Source organism: Hypomesus nipponensis, chromosome 3 (genome assembly GCF_054491055.1).
Source record: "Hypomesus nipponensis isolate SF chromosome 3, ASM5449105v1, whole genome shotgun sequence".
Classification (NCBI taxonomy): domain Eukaryota; kingdom Metazoa; phylum Chordata; class Actinopteri; order Osmeriformes; family Osmeridae; genus Hypomesus; species Hypomesus nipponensis.
Window position 1 is genome coordinate 9,171,585 of NC_140363.1, and position 20,665 is coordinate 9,192,249.

Here is a 20,665-nt window from a genome sequence, read left to right on the forward strand (position 1 = left end):
GGAGATGGCAGTCACCCGACAGCTACTGGACATGTGAGAATTCACTGAGTGTGTGTGAGGACAGCCTTGATGACAGTTGGTCTGTTTAGCGGAGTCCACTGGGAGACCTGACCACCCCCCACCACCGCCTTGCATCCCTTTCCATGCCTCTCTCTAATTGGTCACAAGTGTTCCTGACGCTTTGTTGGCTGTCTGGCCGTGTTTAAGCGCATGTTGAATCTGACAAGGGTGTGGTCACAAGGAATCAGATCCTCTGAAGACCGTGAAGATACACAGGGTGTCACACCTGTCAATCCAAAGCTACGGCCACTGCACCCACACTGTGCCGGCAGCCAAAACAACGAGCAGTGGAATGGAGATGCATGTACTGTGCCTTAAGTACTTAGTGAGCTGGTGTCAGTGATGAGTTACGGCTAGCCGCGTCGCTAACGCCAAGTTTGTGGCACCAAAGTGAACTTGCGGAGAGAGATGAGGACAGGAAGGTTACAAGCGCTGCTCGGTGCCATTTAATCGGCCTCATCCTCTTTCATCAGCGATCCTCACAGAGGGCTAAATGCACGCACAAAAGAACAGGAGCTCATTAGCTCATAATGCACCCACCAAACACGCCGGCCCTATTTGTTTTGAAATCCCCGAGTACTAAGAGCAGCGAGCGCGTGTGTGTTCTGCGGGATGTGAGGCGTTAGGTGCACCCTGGGACGCGCGGTCCTCCGGAGAGGCCCAGCAGACAGCAGAGACGAGCGGCGAGATCACAGACGAGGGAAACAGGAATATTAGCAGAGACGAAACACGGCCTTCATCCCCGACTCTCTCCGACACATCCCGTTTCATGTTAGGACACTTTGGTCTCTGAGCTCACACAGACAGGACTGCGTGTGTGTGAGCGTGTGAGCGATGACGAGAGGGCTGAAGGTTATAATGAGTGACCATATTTGAAGAGTGGTTTTTTTTGTATTTTTTTGTCAAAGCGTTTCTGGGTAAATGTGCTTTTATGCCATGTGTCTGCCAAAGCCTTACAAATACAACACACACACACACACTTACCCCTTCCCTTAGTCCCCTAGTCCCCTAGTCCCCTAGCCCCCCTACCGTGGCTACCCGTGGCTTCATCATGGTTCCATGGGGGCCATTAAGATCCTAAAAGCAATCACATTAGCAATGGGATGTAACTAAACCACCCAGCCAGGGGTACCAGCCAGCCAACCAGCCAGCCAGCCCGTCAATCAGCCAGCCCAGTGAGAGAGGTAGAGCCCAGTGTTCCATACCCACGTCTTCTGGAGCTAAGCTGGTCCATTATACATGCCATGAAAGCCTTTGGATTTGCATGAGGATTTGTGTTCGTAAATCAATAAGTACAGTTTAGACACTTGGGAGAGAACAGGAGAGAGAGAGAGAGAGAGAGAGAGAGAGAGAGAGAGAGAGAGAGAGAGAGAGAGAGAGAGAGCAAGACAAAAGGGAGAGAGACCCAGGGACTGAGGGAGGCCGTTTGAGCGGCCCTGCTGGGTGCCTGCTGGGCTTGCAGGGGCGTGAGCCCGGAGATGGTGGTTTTTAGTTGTGCTACACTGACTTCCAAACCGCTTCAAATTAACCGGTAAACGAGGGGGTAATTAGGGGGCATCGGCTCATGAAAATTGCTCATTTCGGCAGAGGCAATTGAACTATAAGGGCAGAGAGGCCTTGGTGGCAGCGGAGCGCCTTGGTTCCTGGTGAGATGAGAGGTGGGGGTTGGGGGGATGTCCTGCCAGGGTACACTGACTACCGCTCTGAGCTTAGTGGTTCATCCAAAATACACACCAACATGGTCTCCTTTAACAATAATACTACCATTTTTGGAGTGAACTACCCTTTTATGTTTTCCTACTACAGTCACCGAGCTGTTACTACAAGCTGCAGTCCTGTGGAGGCCCGGCTCTTATTCTTCCGGACTCTTTTAATCAAGTGCACTCACTTGGTTGGAAGGTGGGGTACAGTAGGCCGCATCCCTGACCCTCTCTGGCATGGCTAATGCGATGAGACAACATCTTTAAAGGTTTCATCCGCAGCATATGCCTTGTCTGTCAGCCGTGAATCCTAGCGCCAGTGATTCGGGGGGAAGTGTGCAGTCACATTTAGCGTGGGGTCCGGGCTGAGGCTGGGGCTGGGGCCGAGGCCGGGGCATGGGCCGGGGTGGTGGCAGTTGCGCGTGCTGTGACGCTTAGTGCCAGGGGTGCTACTTTTCCTGCTCTGACTTTTAGGGGCCTCATCACCCGGGGATGGTGAGCTGTGACCCATGAACAGGGCCGGGGGGTGGGGGGGGTGGGGGGCTGCTCCTAGGGCAGACGGGGAAGGGAGGGAGGGGGGGGGGGTGCGTGCCAGGGAAAGGTAACAGATTCCAGTTCAACGATGAGTCAATAACTGTCTTTGGGGGTAAAACAAATGCATGCACACACACACAAACACACACATTGTAGAAATGTCTGGATTTGGAACAGACATAAACCACTATTCCTATGCTCACTGATCTAATAGCACACTTTCTGATGATGCGATTTGGAAAACATATGAAATCAACTGAGATGCTAAATATAAACAGATATATAGGTTAATTAGAATAAAACGTGGCTACTGTTTGTCCCGTAGGCCCTGCTATTTCCATCTCCTGGCTTAGTACGCCGTAGAACACAACATTCCTGTACAACTGTTGGATACATTTGTTTGTTTTTTTACCAACAGTAATTGTATTAGTTCACAAATATGTATGTCACAAATAACTCATATTTCTTCTTGTTCAAGTCTTTCTGAAGAAGAAACGTCCACAACCACATTGTAATTTTTTTTTAGATTGCTTACATCAAATGAGAATCAAGGACAATCATTTGTAAAGGAGTGCTTCAGACCAGATTGGTGTTAAGGCGTGAAGTCTTCATCTCCCATGAGAAGCTTATGAAGAGCCAACTACACAGTCTGGATTAGGATTGTATAATTAAAGAGACAAAAACAAAGAAGGCCAGTTTGTGTTCAGACGTACAAACGCATGTATTCTAAATAGACGGTTATTATTCCTGTCCGTGGGCCCTCGTCCTTTCAAATATCCCCCCCCCCCCCCCCCCCCTACACCGTAAACACGAGTTATGCAGAAGCTAAAAGTGACAGTGAAAGGACCGGGTCTGGCGTGGATTCAACACTGCTAATTGATTGCTTCGGCAAAGACCTGACAAGTGAGACCGTATGATGAATGTTCTGGTCGGCCTTTTGCTGGAGACGGAGAGAGAAGCGCTTTCAGGGACCAAAATAATAATAAACACCGTTCCACATTCGTCTTGATGAGGCTACCCAGAATCCTGTGAGAATAAGCTGGTGGTGGCGTGTAGAAATATAATGATGACAAAAGATGCTGTCAGCGACAGAGCTATGCAGTACAATCGAGAAGTATAATTAAACGGCGAGGAAGATGGCTGACGTTCCTCTGGTGGCGTCTGCTCGTCGACGACTTCACCGACGCCACAGTGTACTGGCGTTAAAGAGGCACCCCCCACCTGCCACGAAGACGTGAGTGATAGTTACCTGCGACCAGGCGTCCAGCCAGGGAGTGGGCACACTTGTAGAACACCCTGGCACACAGCGGAGTTAGCCCAGCGGCCATCTTCTGCCTGGCCCTCTGGAGGGTGGCACACAGCGCCTGGAGAATCTCTTCCATATCTGCGGGCGCGGCTGTGCTGGGCACCGACAGGGCCAGGGAGAGGGTGGCACACAGGCTGGTGCTGGACACCAGGCCCCGGCACTCTATGGAACCGCATGCCAACGCCGTGGTCATGTGACAGGAAGTCCGTTCCTCGGGGGCGTCGCGGACAGCGGTGACGTGGAGCTCGACGGCTGCGCCCCTTGGCAAGGCGGGCACCACGGCGACCACTAAAGGGGCACGCTGGACCTCTGGCTCCTCCTGTAAATGCATCCAGGTGGCATTTAGATTGGAACTAGTACATTTGGGGAATTGCAGTGGCAGGCATTGAAGCTGTATGTAGGCTTTAGATCGTGTCTCCTGCCTTTCTCTCTGACCTTGGGAGAAAAGGGAGCTATACAACGTTGTAAAGCAATTTCCTGATAGACAGTACAGATATATAGGTTGTACATCCATCCTGAGACAAAAGAGCTTTTATCTTCGACATGACTGACAGGGTATCAATTAAGTTCTGAGGTGGCGAGGTGTGTCTTGATGTAATGATGGGTTGCTAACAATCAAATTTGACAAGAATGCAGAGGCTTTACGGCAACCATAAACCAAACAAAACAAATGCAGTGAAATGTGCTTTCAGGTCTATCAGCTAATATGACAGCCTCCTCTACAGACAGAGGCCATTTGAACGTTTCAGAGAAGAATGTTCCAAACACGCGGAGGCAATTTCACACCATTTCAAAACCAAGACACACATGTAACAGAAAAACACAGTAATGGCTCTAAATTATTTAATATTACGGAGTAAAAATAAAGTTTTTCTGCTTTCTGGATCATTGTCCATTAATGGACATCAGCTGTCTTGTGGCTGGCTGACTGGCTAGCCATGGCTACAATGTAGCCCTTCGAATAACACTTGGCTGTGGCTTCATCTTCTAATGGGGGAGAAATGAGCATTTTACCCAGCCGTCGTTTTGCCTGGAGTCGATAGGGCAAAAACACTTAACCTCCTTTTCAATTCCCAGGATCAATTTTCATCCACTTACACCCCACTTCGTAAGTGCAGAATAATAACAGGTTACATACACTTTATTTTGAAATTCACTCACACAAAAAAAGAAAACGAAAGGAAAAAAATGAAGAAACCATCGACAGGAGCAATGGCGGCGGCACCTTCTTTGTCCCATTCGACAGGCGTTCCTGCCGTGACCCCAGCTCCACAGGCTACACCCACGCAGCACTTACCTTCAGATTAAACTTTAGCCAGGGAATAATTGTGTATCAACAACCCACAGTGAATGGACAGACGGAATGAAAAGAAAGAACGATAGAGAGGAATGGTAGTGGTAAAGATGTCTTCACTCCGCTGATTGCGCAGCGTCCATCTTGCGATAAATACCGACAACAACCACCACCACATCAGCAACACCAAGAGATGGAGGTCGATCTGGGAGTGGACACTGCGACCTGTTAAGAGGGTTGAGGTGGAGTGACAGGATACATATGCGGCCTCTGCTTTGATAAATGTTAATTTAGCACTTAGTGTCTGATGGCTGTTCTCCTGGAGGGGTGGGAGCGGGGGGGTCCTATACTGGTCAATACTCACTGCCCTGAGAGTGAGGTGTGGGGCTGGGGGTGGGGGATAGGGAGGTGCTCAACCAGGCTTAAAGACCATTCAGCTGGGCTAGAGCCCTATGGTGCCTTGCTTTGCCGTATTGTGGTCGGGGGGATGGCCAATTTGACAACATGTCCTCAAACTGTCTAAGAAAGCGACGCCAACTTTTTGACTTAATGCCAACAAGTTAAGCATCAAGTACATTGTTTGAGTGTGTAGACATGAAGGGCTTTAGACTGAGTCCCGGGACTGTCTCTCTGCCTGTCTGTCCACCTGTCTCTCTCTCTCTGTTTCTGTCTGTCTCTCTTTTTGCCTCTATATCTCTCCAGTCTACCTGTGTCTCTGCTCTGCCTGTCTCTCTGCTCTGCCTGTCTGTCTAGTTTACCTGTTTCTCTGCTCTGCCTGTCTCTCTGCTCTGCCTGTCTCTCTGCTCTGCCTGTCTCTCTGCTCTGCCTGTCTCTCTGCTCTGCTTGTCTCTCTCCCTGCAGTTACACACTGACAGCACTCACACCGTCATACCCTCCAGGCCCTTCGTTGGATTCACCCAATAAAATAAAGGTGACAAATGTTGATATATGGTGGAGCGCTTGTGTGCTTGCACAGAGGGGAGTTTGAAAGTGAGAGATGGAGGGGGCTGGTATTTCTGCAGACAGGTGCTACTTACTGGAATCCATAGTTTTACTTTAGCCCAGCCCAGCCCAGCCCAGCCCAGCCCAGTCCCTGTACTGCTACCCAGAGCTGTCTTTCTCCATAAGAGCTGAGGTTGGAGCTGAGCTCTGCAGCTACCCTGAGGGGGATGTGAGCCCCTCCCCGGCTCCACGTTTGTTTTTCTTTCCCCGCTCCCCCCAGCCTGGTCTCGCACACGTGTGGCGCGTGGGGGCCGGCGGGCCCGGGCGCGAGGCGTGAAAGGCGACCGGTAAACACGGTAATAAGGAAGTGGTGTAAAAGGCGGCGAGCAGCAGGGAGCTGATGGGGCCGGCCCGCTTAGCCAGTTCCCCTACATTTCCTGCCCAGCGGGGAGCCTTTAGCGAGCAGCACTGAGGACCGCCAGTCCCCGTTATATCTCTCTCTCTCTCCCTCCCTCTCCCTCCCTCTCCCTCCCCCTCCCCCTCTCCCTCTCCCTCTCTCTCTCTCTCTCTCTCTCTCTCTCTCTCTCTCTCTCTCTCTCCCTCTCCATCTCTCTCTCTCTCTCTCTCTCTCTCTCTCTCTGCCGCCCCTTCCTCTCTCCCTCCCTCTCTCCCTCCACCAGAGGCTAAGGCCAGGTGTGTAAACTGCAGTCATAGAGTATTTGCAGTGGTGCGTAGTCCTGCCTCCACAGGGGCAGAGCAGGAATGGGTTGAGGGCCAGAGAATATTCACCATGGGACATATAGCCACATAAACAGTGCAAAGCGAGCACTCATATTAACTATATTAAAGAACTGAGCAAAGAGTACTGAATTGAGAGTACCGACTACACTGTACTTTACATAAGGGCATATAACACATCACTGAAATGTACTTCAATAAACATATTTGTTCCTCAGGTATTTTCATTAATAGCAAGATTGTGAAGATTGTGCTATAAACATAAACAACAAGTTATTATTGGAAGAAAATCATGTTGGCAACTACACATTATAAGTTGACATGCTTTCCTGGCCTTTCATTTCTACAGAGAGACGCGTCGCTTAAACAATTATCGACTTATCACATGAACACCTCCTCGTACATCATCACACTCACACACACACACACACACACAAACACACACAAACACACGTAGGCAGACACACACCGATTGACCTCACGGCTCCATGCATGGTAAATACGATTTCACACCTGGCACCTTCGCTGTGCTCCCAATTAACCCCGCGAGGTTCCCCGTCCACCTGATTAGAGAAATGATCAACGCACAACAACAACACGGCGGAGGCGCTTCGCACACGTCTTCCGCGCGCCTCGCATACACACGTATCAAACACACCTCGCCGCTGCTCCTCTCCTTGAAACACGTACACGCTCCAGCAACCTTGTGCACACACGCCTCGTCACAACTGCGCTTTAGCCCGAAGCCGGGACACATGTTAAGACCCCTTATTCACAACTTCATATGTAGCAAAGTGTTTGTTTCGCTTAGTTGAGTAAAAGGTCTCCCGCCTGTCAGTAAAAGTTGTTGAAGGCACCCGGAACAGCTTCTTCTGTGCCGTCTTTGAAGATCTATTCCTTCCAAGCTTATTGCACAGGCCAATATGTTAGTTCTGTAAATTGACCTTTTATCGCCATGCTCAGTGCATAAATCAGTACCAAATCAAAGAGGTGTCGTTTCGCAGGATGTTACTGTAGCTCTGCACTCTTCACATCAAAAACACTTATTAAGAGTGCATAGACGTTCTGCATAGAAACATTCTTACTACCAGTTCAAGGTGGAAAGCAGTTTTGAAAAGTCTACAGTGAAGCACAGCAACAAGGGAAAGCCCGGGTCTGCAGGTTTTGCAATACTGCACTTTCTCAGGCAGAGGAGAGCCGAGAGGCTGAGTTATTCCCCTCTCTCTGTGGGAGCCGTGTTATCGGTGTTTGACCCGAGTTAAATATTCTCATTACAATCACTTCAAATGAGCACCGGTGCTTTGTGTAATCCCCACCCCAGGGATGGAGGGTTTCACCGGGCCTGGATGAAAAGAAGGGCCCCCCCTCCCTCGCTCTCTCTCTCTCTCTCTCTCTCTCTTGGATCTCCTCATCCCTCCTTCTCATTGCTTCTACTCCTCCCTCCATCTGCAGTGAGGGAGAGAGCGAGAGAAGCGAGAGAGGGGGATAGGGGGTGCAGGAGGGGGGAGGGGGGGTGTTAAGGAGAGGGGTGTCGGGAACTCACATCCAGCGGGGGGGTCTCTCTGACAGAGGGAGAGGGGGAGAGAGGTTGGGAGGACAGGATTGGAAGACCTCTAGCACTGGCCCCCCAAGGGGCAGAGAGACCAGGAGGGTCGACTCGGCTGTTTATGAGTGAGACACACTCGGCTGTCAATCTGGTGAGGGGTTCATGTGGGTGCCAGGCAGAGAGGGGATCTACCCGCCTGTGCCAACCTCAAGGTGCCAGTCTAGAGTCCACTGGAGGGCTTACGACCTGTCTTTGACATGTATTTAACAGTCTGAACAGATGGACTATCATGACTACATGGAGTCACTTCTAGCCTAGGAAACCCGCAAGCCAACTCTATCTCCCAGAGTTCCTCTCCTCAGTTAGCCAGCGCTTTTGAAGGCCCTAATTAAAATGACGGTTCCTGTCACTCACAGTCATTGTGGGTGGCCAGAGAGCAGTCAGCGGAGAGAATAAAAACTCTTTGTCATGCTGTCTCTGCTTGAAGCCAGGTCCCGTCTGTGAAACCTTCTCCTCAGGTTGATCTGGTCCATCCAGGACCTAAACCTCAACTCTGCTCTGTCAGCTCCCTGCTCTCCATCTTTGAGAACTTTCTAGTCAGTTTGTAGTAAATGGTTTGCGACAGATATTCTCACTTCTACTGGAAATCCCCCCCCTCCCCCAGTCTAACATCTCAGTCTGGGAAGAGACGTGGGGAACGGTCCCAAGACTGAGCTTCCCACCACCCCCGGCAGGATCCACATGTTGGAGGAGGGGTTCCTTTCCACCCCGTTTCCCCAGGCCCCTGGTCCCCTGGCTGGGCAGATTAGAGCAGGAGGGGCCGGGCTGGCTGGGGAGCCTGGTGCCCTTATTAGCCAGAAGGAGCAGGGGAGGGATGGGTAGTGAGGGATATCAGGATGGGAGGTGGCGGTGGTGAAGTGGTGGGGTGGAGGAGGGGGTGGGGGGGGGATAAGCTGCTCTGAGAGTGGAGTGGAGCTCCAAAAGAGAAGGGAGGATAAAGGATTATGGAGGGTGGGGGGGGCTCTAAGGAAGACATCTGCTTCTGTGCCAAGCTTGGTATTATCAAAGACACCCGCGTCTCCCAAATCATCAAGTTTTCATGAGCGGGCTCACTGGTAAATATCAGCCACAGCGGCCCCTGGTCTCTGAGGAGGGGGGCCCGGGCGAGGAACTTTGGCTCATATTGAAATTCTGCTTTAAAGCGCATGAAAATTCTGATAGATGTCTCTGACAAGCTTGAATACTCTATCAAATTTCTCCACCTCATTCCAAGTGGAGGCTTGCGAGCATGGGTAGTGTATTCCGTTGTCTTTCTGCAAGCTCCGTACGGAACACCGCTTCCTGCTTTTATGTCCCTGCTTGGCTTCAACTGTTTTCTAGCCACCCCCCCCCCCCCCAAAAAAAAAAACACATCTATACAATGACTCGAACTATTTTGCATCACTTTGGAAAAAGGGAAAAGCCGTCTTACGTGGCCTGCTACTGTCCTCAGCATGCTCTCCCAGACCTCCCTGATGGCGGCGACGTCCCGGCTCCGCGTGGCGTAGCAGTGGGCCTGGAGGACGTGGCCCAGCGTCAGCCCGCTCACCACCGCTTCCAGAACCTTCTCCACGTGGCTGAAGGAGAGCCGGGCCTGGGGCCCGACGCCGGCCTTCACCAGCTGCATGGAGCAGGGGACCAGGGCGATCTGGCCGGCACAGAACACAGCCTCGTCCACCTGGAGTGGAACACGACACAGTTGTATAAGGCTAAAGTACAGATCCCCGGAGAACAGATAAGAACATGGCTACGAGGGGCTGCTTGTGTTCTAGCTTGATTCACTTTCCAGATGTCTACTGTAGATATCAAAAAGTATTTTTACACGTTGGTAGCAGCCAAGCTATTTTACAGCTTAAACTGCTTGATGTACACAATCTAACACACACACACACACACACACAAACACATGGATTCAGAGAATAAATCTCTCCTTAAATCAATTGGTTGTTTGAAACTCAATTACACACTCCCACAGACCTGGTTCCTGCCAGGGTAGCACAGCCCTGGAGAGATGTCACACATGATGAATGCAGCCATTCTCTCCAACCCACAAACGCCCAGTGAAGATGTTGTGCTGCTTGATTGAACGCGAGGCCCAAATTATTTATTTGATTTCAACAACATACGCTCAAACACATCCCACACCCACAACAACAAAAAGCTTTGTCAACGTAGAGATTTTTTTCTTCTTCTGGTTTTCCAAAGCAACTTGAGGGATTGTCAAACACGTAAAACAATTTAGTAGAGGTGTGGCTCACTTTATAAAAGTAAGTTAGCTAAAGCCTTTCTGAGTCCTGTCAAAAAAGCTCTATTCTGTCAAGGAGGTGCAACCATCAAATTAGCATCAATTATCAAATTACTATGTTTGAATAGCACTGCATCAATTAACAAGTTCAGTCTTTTTTAATCGTAATTTCATTTAGCCATATCCTATCACCAATAATACACATTTCACAGTGTTAAGGTAAGCAGGTGATTGAGCTCGTATGAGTGTGGGGGGGAGCGTACATCTAGAGCAGTGTGTGTGCACCTTATTCATGAACGCAATTAGCCATGCGATAATTAGCTGAGATCTCCCGTTAAACGCCTCGGTTAGAGCAAGTTCCCTAAACTCAATAATTTAGCTCAGGAGAAAAATCCATCTGATTAATGCAAGAGGATGTTCTGAGGCCTGGCTAGAGACCCGTAGGCCTGAGCTGAGGGTGTGCTGAGGGGGATCTGGTCCACAGAGACACACTGGCAACCCACCAGGCCGGCCCCCTGGTCCAGCACTGGGGCCCTATGGGTCGAGCTTAGCCTACTTCCTGGTTCGTGTAAACAGCCTGTGGTGACAGGCAAGTAATTGGTGGGCTAAGCACAGACCCTGGGGTCTGATTGGGAGCTGACCTCCAGGGGGATCACAAAGGGCCCAAATCAATGGGTACATGGTGTGAAACAAGGTGCTTAAGCCATTAGCATAGGGCCTGTGCGTGGGTATCATGTTGCTCTGTCAGATTAGAAGGGTTAGGGGTGGACCGGTGGTATTAGCAGAGGCTTAACACCCCTCCTTTCTCCTCCCTTCTCACCCTCTACCCGTCACCCCTCCTTTTCCCATATCTCCACAGTGTCCCTTCGCTCACTCGGAGGGAAAGGGAGGCTAGATCTCCGGTCACCCACACATCTGAAGCCCATAGAGTTCCTACATACGGGGTCTTCATACATTTGGACATTTGGTGGAGGTTTTTATCCAAAGGGACATACTATGTGCATTTAGTAAGAGCCGCAGATAATCAAGGACATCTAATGTTGTAATATACATACTGGGTGGAATATATCCGTACCAGATCATTGAGTGATAAAGTGTGTTGGAGGATGTCAGAATAACCCAGCCCAGCGTGCTAGGTAGGGAGGACGGACAGCGATGCCACCATGATCGTCTGGGTTTCCTGCTGTAGGACGCCTCACTGCTGGATTCACTTGTTCAGCTTTGATGAATCAGCGGCTCCTGTCTCCACAACTCCAAATTACCGGGACGAAGGATGAGGTTGGAAGTGATGAGGACGAGAGGGAGGGAGGGGGGGGAGGTCGCCTTCTTGCTTGCGAACGCTGGGATCAATCACCGGATAATTTACCTGTGAGCGGTGTTTGCCGTGGCGGCGGCAGCCATTCATCTAGGTCGGCGTCACATCAAAGCCCCCCCCCCATCCCCAACCCCACCCCCCCGTCCCACATGTCAACAACAAATCGTCACTGGCGTTGCATTTATGGGGCCATCAGATGCCATCATTTCTCCTCCTGGCTGAGGGCCGAGGGCTGCTGCTATACCCTAGGAGGGGGTGGGGGGTACCAGGTTGGAGAAGAAGAGCGCCCCCCCCCCCCCCCCCCCCCCTCCACCACCACCAACCGTTTTGGCTTCTGGGTTTCAACAGCCGGGCAGGGATGGCTAGCCCCTGTTTGTTCATTTGAATATCAAAAGGGGGTGTGGGGGGGGGATATTTGGTGGGTCTAAAAAAGCCCTCTCCCCAGCCACCACCAAGCAGGTGTGCGGTGATCAATTATTAAGGCCTATCGCTCAGGTTACCCTAGGTGAGGGAGGGGGCTGGAGGTGGAGGTGGGGGGGGGAGGCGACGGGGGTCTTTTCATACTATACCGATTTTGGGGGGGATGCAGGGGAGAGGAGAGTGAATACTATTTACATAAAATTAACAGTTCAAAAGAATGACTTCACACACCAATCAAACTTGTTAATTGACTGCCAATGGTGTGTCCCGGCGTATACAACACGGGTACATTATTCATTGGGAGCCTTGACATCCAAGACAGACCAATTTGCATGGGCGTCCTAAACGTGATCAACAACCACAACGCCGCATGCATCTTTAATAAGCGGAGAGATGGGGCTCTTAAATATTCATGAGGGTCAAACAATCGCATATCACATTAAACTTCCTGTAACAAGCTGGAGTTCAAACGCTAAACCCCGGGGGTCTAAACGGCCCCCAGAGAGACGAAGGAAACTCGTAATCTTAAACTTGTATTCACGATTTTACTGTAGAGTTGATGGAAGGACATATTGACTGCTTTGCGTAGCTGTGACTGGCTGAACGCCTGATGCCATATTATGTTCTCATGTTGTCCATATTTCTTTTCTTCAATGTGTCAAAAGGTTTTCAACAAGGAAGCTGTCATCTCTGAATCACGCATTGGAGCTGCATACACAAGCATTTACAAACAGTTTGAAATATATATTGTTTATAAATAGTGTTTATAAGAAAATCCAGTGTTAAAAAGCAAATGCTCGCATAGGATTAGGATTTATTCATTTGGAAACAGACTTAAAACCAAAACTTGGGATTTAGGGTTAGACTAATAAACGGTAGAAAGAAGCAAGACCAATCATTCCAAGGTAACCATGTGCTACAGTTGCAAATGGCGAATACACTTTAAACTAGAAATTTGGTTTGATTGTCAGTTGATCAGTTGGGCCGCCAAGAGAGGGCCAAGGGGGCCAGGGCCATCTACTGTATCGTCTGATTGATTTTGCTGTGCCACCCCAAGATTTTCAGTGCCCCTGCGGCCCCCCGCCAGGTCCCCCAACATAAAAAATATCTGGAGGCGCCACTGCAGCAGATGCAGAAAAAAAGCCGTCCAGAAAAGGGAATGCTACAAACTGAATGTTTAAACAAAGTGTATTTGTCATTGTTTACTGTCCCAGCAAAAAGACACATCATTGGTCTCTGAAAGAGTTTGGTCTTGAACGCTGTACCTTCCAGTTATAAAAGCTATTAGTTGATTTGACACTAAACCCCTATCAAACCATATTCCCCTAACGGTCCCTCCAAGCCACACAAATTTCCCATCAGGACGGCGTTGGAAGCGACTGCCGCACACGCTGCCTGCTTAGCATTAATTAAAGCCCTGTTTTGGCTTCATGCTTTGTCGACCTTTATTTCATGGCTTTAAACACCATCATTTTTCATAAACCCAATGACGAGTCAAAAGGTCAGGCAGCCCAAGGACTCTTTTTCTCCTTCCCTCCCTCTCTACTCTTTCTCTCCATCTCCCTCGCTCTCCTCTTCTCTCCATCTCCCTCCCTCTCTCTCTTTCTCCTTCTCTCTCTCTCTCTCTCTCTCCCTCTCTCTCTCCATTCCTCTCTCTCCCCTTACCCCCCCTCCCCCCCACACTCTCTCCCAGCTCCAGACAGTAACACATATGTAAATGCACTCGAGACTCACTTGGCTGCATCTCTGCTCGTCCCTTAGCCCACCAAGCCGTAAGAAGCATCTCTAATTGTTCCTTTTAGTTGGAGGCCCTCTAGGCACAAGCAGCCATGCCATGCCATGCCATGCCATGCCATGCCATGCCAGGCCATGCCATGCCATGCCAGGCCAGGCCAGGCCAGGCCAGGCCAGGCCAGGCCAGGCCAGGCCAGGCCAGGCCAGGCCAGGCCAGGGCTACAAAACTGTCCTATTTTGACCCTCTGAGCTTTCCATCCTGCTAAGTGTGAGGCTGGGTGTCGTTCAGCAGTCAGGCTCTCTGTCTCTCTCTCTAAAGACACAGGGATGTGTGTTGGAACACAGCAGTCAGACATGCTAATGGCCCCGTCCCACCTTGGAGACCTAATGTGCAATTTAGACCATGGGACTGATGGTCAATTTCCCCACTGTCGTCAGTGTGTGTAGCATGTCTTGATGAGTACACTTTGAATGACCGGACAAAGCCTCAAACAAGCTCTTCATACCCTGGCTGGATATCTCCAAAACGCTGACACACCATTTCAAGTGGGTCCTAGCCACAGTACATGGGTGTTGTGTGTTGTAGTACCTGAGACTGAAGGAAGGGGGGGCTACTGACTGACAGCAAGCCTCACAGCACCAAACATTCATATCTCAAACAGCGAGTGTTTGAATATGAATACACACTATTCCAAACTCTGCAGTCATACCAAGGAACCACCGACCATGCAACAAAACACTTTTTCTCCCCCATCCGTTGAATATTTAAAAGGTTGGCATTTGGCTTAAAGTACAGGGATCAAGTTTGACTCAGATTATTTAAGTGCATATATTATTTGTAGACGTTTTTTGGAGGGAGGGATTTGATATGGGATAAGAGTTTAATCCTGGTGTGGTGGATGGCAGTTTGTCAGGCTGTTGTGCGGTTATTCCATCGCGGCCTGGTTGGCGTTCGGAGCCAATCACGTCTCCCCGCGTGGGGACGATAGGAGACGGACTCAAGTTGAGCTGTGCCCTGAGGAAACCCTGTCTCCTCTGACACCCTGTCTTCTTAAATACACAACGCTGGAGAGAGATGCAACCTTCATTGCTTTGTCTCTCCGTCTCCCTCTTTTTCTCCTGCATCTTTAACTGTATTGGTCTTCTCACTCAAGGACTGGATTTTTATTTATTTTTTTATTTTTTTTATTTTATTTTTTGGGGGGGGGGGCAGTGGTTGGTTCCATCCCTCTTGTTTTCTTCTTCGTTGCTGTGCTCTCTTCCTGTTTGTGCTCCGGTTTGAGCCTAACCCTTGCATGCTCAACTGTCACATGACATCAGCGTTACTTAAACAGCGACATAAATAGCTTTACGAAAGGCACAAAGAGTAGGAATATAGAGAAAGAGACAGAGGAATATAGAGAAAAAGATGGAGACAGAGCAAGAAAGAGAGACAGACAGACAGACAGAGAGAGAGAGAGAGAGAGTGAGGGGAGGGGGGGGGAGAGAGAGAGAGAAAAAAGAGACATATATTAGAGACTTCTTCTTACACAGCATCTTTGAGACGAGACCCTGAGAGACAATGAAGGACCACAAACCTATATTTAAAGGCTTGGTTGTTAACATAACATCTCCAAAGAAACGACTGGGATGAGGGGATGGGTTTGAGCCATTGCACAGACAAAGCAAGGCCACCCCTCTCTGTCTCTCTCTTTGTGCTGTCATGGTCCAAGCTGCCAGGCACCATGCCCTCCACGCTCTCTAAATGCCCGCTCTACGGTGGCCAGTGTTGCCCAGTCACATTGTCCTGTCAACTCTGGTCAACTTTATGCTTATTGCTGGTTTGTCTGGAGCTGCTGTGTGTTGGGGAGTGTTATGAAGGTCAGAGGAGAGAGTATGGACACACACACAGACACACACACGCCACTGGAGATGATCGGATGCATAAATCTGCAATTGAATAAAATATGTCTACACTGACACAGAAAAATATCAACCGACATCCTGTAATTGAACAATCTATTATAAAAAAAATAAAAAATAAAAAAAAAGTTTCCCCAAATCCTGTTAAAAATCGAATATGAAAAGAAAAAACAGGAAAGTGAAAAAGGTGTGTGCATATTGAGGCCCAGCAGTCAGATGGCCATAATGACTCCAGACCTCTGGTGCTGCCTGTGAGAGGCGGTGATGGAAGGGCATGTTTTCTCATCGCGTTAGGGCCAAATGCCCCTGCTCCCTTCAACTGTCCGGGCCTCCCGTTTTTTTTTTTTTACCGTTTTTTTCTTGACAAATTGGTTGTGAGGCTTTTACGACTGATGCACATATCGCAAAAATCCTATCTGCCAAGCCTCCTCTGTGACCTGCCCGTAGGACACTGAAGGCTCCTCCATGCGTCGCTCTATCAAAGCCGATCTTTCCAGGACAATGCAAATGATGACAAATTCCATCATCCCGCATTATGTGTGCGCCACCCCACCCCACCCCACCCACCCTATCCCCTCCACTGCACCCCTCCATGCCCACCCCACCCCCGTTAATCTCCCTAATTCGAGAGAATCTGGGGAGTTTTTTTTTTGTGGCGTTCTTTCTGCTGAGGGGCATGTTGTCTGATTGAATGATGCTGAAACTGCAACCCTCATCCTCTGTTCCCGCCCCCCCCCCCCCCCTTGCCCGCCCCCCCTTGCCCCCCCCCACCCCTCCCCCCCAGCTGTGACCACCTCTCTCTTTCTGTCCTTTCATATTCCGTTATTTCTGGCTGGACAGCGCAAACCTTGGTCCACTTTTTCTGTTTCTGGGAGGAGAGAAGTGGATACCTTAAAAGAGCTTCTCAAAAAGGATTGAAACAAAAGGTCTGTTGAGGTAGAGAAACCCATTTCAATTCGGACTGCTTGATCATTGGATTGTCGCCCGAGTGTATTCACATGTGTTTACGTGTGTGTGTGTGTGCGTGTGTGTATTGTTGTGAGTGATGGATGTCCACCCTGTCTCCCCCATGACTTCCAGTGACACGTCAGACTGTCACATTGGGAAAAGCATTGGTCTGGACGGGTCAGGCCCACTGTCTCACCCTATGCAGCCTAAACACTCTCCCACAGACACGCAGACAGACAGGCAATGCAGAAAGACAGGAAGGCAGACAAGCAAGCAAGCAGAGAGACAGAGAGAGAGCTACAGACAGACAAAAAGGCAGACAGGCAGTCCGAGGAAAAGAGATGAGAGACAGACAGACAGACAGACAGGCAAGCAGGCAGACAGACAGACAGACAGACAGACAGACAGACAGACAGACAGGCAGACAGACAGGCAGGCAGGCAGGCAGGCAGGCAAGCAAGCAAGCAAGCAGGCAGACAGGCAGACAGACAGGGAGACAAACAGGGAGACATACAAGAATACATCAGACAGATAAAGCAACAAGGACCAGAGCGTGGCAGTTCCTTCTCCTCTCAAAAGATGGCAGTATGACTGCATTAACCAGCCTGCCAGTGAGGAGATCTGGAGAGCAGCTCTGCACTCGACGTGCTGCATCCACACACTGAAACACTGAATGCAACACTACAGCCACACACTCTGCAAAGATCACATTCTTTTGCAATTCTGCTTTTGACATCCTGAAAACACTCTCATTTATAAACAACAACTACAAAGTTGTGGAATAGCAGTGTAGCGACAATTAGATAGTGACACTGGGAGGTTTCACCAGTGTTTCACTATGTTTGTTTATTCTGCTCTGTAGTGTGAGTGCAATGAAAAAGCTATAAATGATCACTATTCACAGTCCAGACCAAGCTGTAGTGATATGCATATATTGAGTGGATTTTGATTATATAATCTTGTCTCTATTTAAAAAATAATGTTATGGAAATGTGATTTATGAAAATATAGAGAAATCATGTCACAACATATTTCCTTAATATATTTCTAAATTAATAACCAAAATGACTGAGGTAAAGCTGACATCGTATTTAAAATGAGTATATTTAAAAATGATTAATATCCCAATATTCTATACACGTGAACACTTCCTAAAATCTTGAAACAGCTTAGAAATGTCTTATGCATAACCAAACAGTGTAAAAACACTTCATAGCATCCAACATGTTCTTACGTAATAAATATAAATAATATATCTGTGTAGAAGAATGTAATGCTGAAAACGCTGATATGTCCAAACTAGACTGGGACATAGTCTATAATTCATTCAAAGCACTTTAACCTCAGTGAGAAGCTGTCAGGACAATGGCCGTGTGCAAAACCAATGGCTGAGGTTAGAAGCCCCCTGTATTTCTACATGTGACAAAGACAGTCACCAGAATTTAATAAAACTGAGCTTTGAACAGTCCATTTAACTATGGCAAACAGGGAGAAGAAACATCTCCTTAATAAATAGAGACAACTGCAAGGCTAGTCCACCGTCACATGAAGACCCAGAGAATTTTCCTGGGAAGGTTTTTCATCAGAAGCACTTACTGTCACGTTTAATAAGGAGAATTAAAGAATGTAAAAATGACGACAGAGTAGTCTTGGTAATAATTTGAAAATAGACAAAATCACCGGAACATTCTCACTATAAACCACGGCTTCACAATAAGAAAGCGTCATTCTTCCACTTATGGCAAAAAAAAGTGTTGTGTCACATCCTGTCAGACTAAAGTCTTCTTAACAGGACCCAGCTCTGTGTGGACGGGAGCTGAGCCTGCCGTGCCTGTCGTCTGCTCTCACTGGACTGAGCCTGCCGTGCCTGTCGTCTGCTCTCACTGGACTGAGCCTGCCGTGCCTGTCGTCTGCTCTCACTGGACTGAGCCTGCCGTGCCTGTCGTCTGCTCTCACTGGACTGAGCCTGCCGTGCCTGTCGTCTGCTCTCACTGGACTGAGCCTGCCGTGCCTGTCGTCTGCTCTCACTGGACTGAGCCTGCCGTGCCTGTCGTCTGCTCTCACTGGACTGAGCCTGCCGTGCCTGTCGTCTGCTCTCACTGGACTGACTCTGCAGTGCCTGTTGTCTGATCTCACTGGACTGAGCGTGCCGTGCCTGTCGTCTGCTCTCACTGGACTGACTCTGCAGTGCCTGTCGTCTGCTCTCACTGGACTGACTCTGCAGTGCCTGTCGTGTTCACAAAAAGCCTTCTCCAGCTTCTCCCTCTCGCTCGTGTTCTGGCAGTGTGTGTGTGTTTGTCTTTGTGTGCGTGTGTGTATATGTTTGTTTGTGAGTATTGTGTGTATTTGTGTTTTTGTCTGTACCTTTGTGTGCGTGTGTGTGTTTGTGCTCTTCTCCAGCCCTGTCAGCTACGCCCTCTCATCACGACGGGAAACACACACACACATACACACACACTGGGGCAGCGTCTGAATATAGCAGCGAGTTACCATAGTAATGGGCTGGTCATAAGTAGCTCCTGTCAGAGCCAGTGATAGGACTGGACAGCACGGTGCACTCCTCTTTTTATCCATGCATCTCTCATTCCCTCCTTTATACCAGGGAGGGGGAAACATACCAGGGAGGGGGAAACAACCGGCTTCAAATTGACAGAGATGGGGAAGAAGAGCGACAAATAATTCACACAGAAACACTCCGGATGCTGATAGGAGCTTGGTGCGATTGGGAGTTTGTGATAGCGCCCGGAGATTATCTAAATGTGGGACGTGGTCGTGTGGCTTAAACGGTGTCTTGAGGACCCCCCCCCACACACACACACACACACAAACACACACCAATAGAGAATAACAAGGCAGCATTTCAAATTACTTAAAAATGTTGACTGATTGTATTCAACCAGAATGCATATTAACAACCAATCAATTTTGAATGTTAGTGATAATGCATAAAATATAAAAAAAAAGCAAAATATATGAAACCCTTTTACAAGGGGATGTACTCAAACTATACCTTGTTAACTGAGCCGGGCCAGAGAGTGGGGAGGAGGCAGGGAGGGATGGGAAGAAAAAGAGGATGGGGGAAAGGGTGGGAGAGAGGAGTAGGAAGTGGCGAGTGTGTGGGGGGGGGGGTCAAAACAGTCCACCTACCACACAAGAGACCACATGCCCCTTCTCCCATGGCTGACTAGGTGTGTAAGGGTCACTGCACTGGGGACACGTGTCTGAGAGTGTGTGTACATGTGTGTGTGTGTGCGCAGTCTGAGCTTGTGTGTATGTGCATAGGGGGGAGGGAGGAGAGGGGGGTGGGGGTGGCAGCAGCAATGGTGACCCCCCCGTCCCCAGCCCCCCATCCCGCCACGCGACATGTTGACATGAACCAAGGCAGTCAGGCACCAATAATACATGAAGGGCTGTTCAGGGCCAATTAGGATCAGTTGTCAGGGGCCCTGGCCCATTAGTGTGTGTGTGGGGTGTGGGGTGTGGGGGGCGGGGGGCAGGGGCCCGGGCCCGCGTCAGGCGCCGATGCGCTCTGACAGATCCGGTCCTTCTCGTGTCCTCGGCCGGTGCGAGTTGATACCAGCCCTGTTGCCCACGTGGCGCGCTGGCGCGGGCCCTTAGTGCCTCCTCACCACGTCTGCTGCCACGGCAGGTCAGCCTCCACAGGGAGGGGGGAGGGAGGGGTGGGGTGGGGTGGGGAGGAGGAGGAAGATGGCAGGGACAGAAGGGTGGAAGAGAGAAATAATCACCCTCCTCTCACCCCCTGCTGCTGCCACCCCCCACCCACACACAAAACTGCCCCCTCATCAGATTGCCCTACATTTAACTGTGACACACACACACACACACACACATGCAATGTAACAAGTACACCCCCTGCCCAGTGTATCCACCGCTGTCCTCAGCCACAGCGGTGACCATGTGTCAATGCAGATACACGTCTGC

The 20,665-nt window shown here is 49.6% G+C and overlaps 1 protein-coding gene across 3 annotated transcripts in view; it reads right to left on the minus strand.

Annotated features, from left to right (window-relative positions):
* Positions 1 to 20,665, minus strand: part of dph6 (diphthamine biosynthesis 6) — a 54,864-nt gene that overhangs the window by 816 nt on the left and 33,383 nt on the right. For 2 of the 3 annotated variants that reach the window (XM_084675347.1, XM_084675346.1), the window contains 2 exons: positions 9,592 to 9,837; positions 3,544 to 3,919 (listed from right to left, as the gene is read on the minus strand). In XM_084675347.1, coding sequence (XP_084531473.1) covers positions 3,544 to 3,919; positions 9,592 to 9,837 — 622 coding nt within the window. The remainder of the gene's footprint in view (positions 1 to 3,543; positions 3,920 to 9,591; positions 9,838 to 20,665) is intronic. The other variant, XM_084675349.1, reaches the window with a different exon arrangement.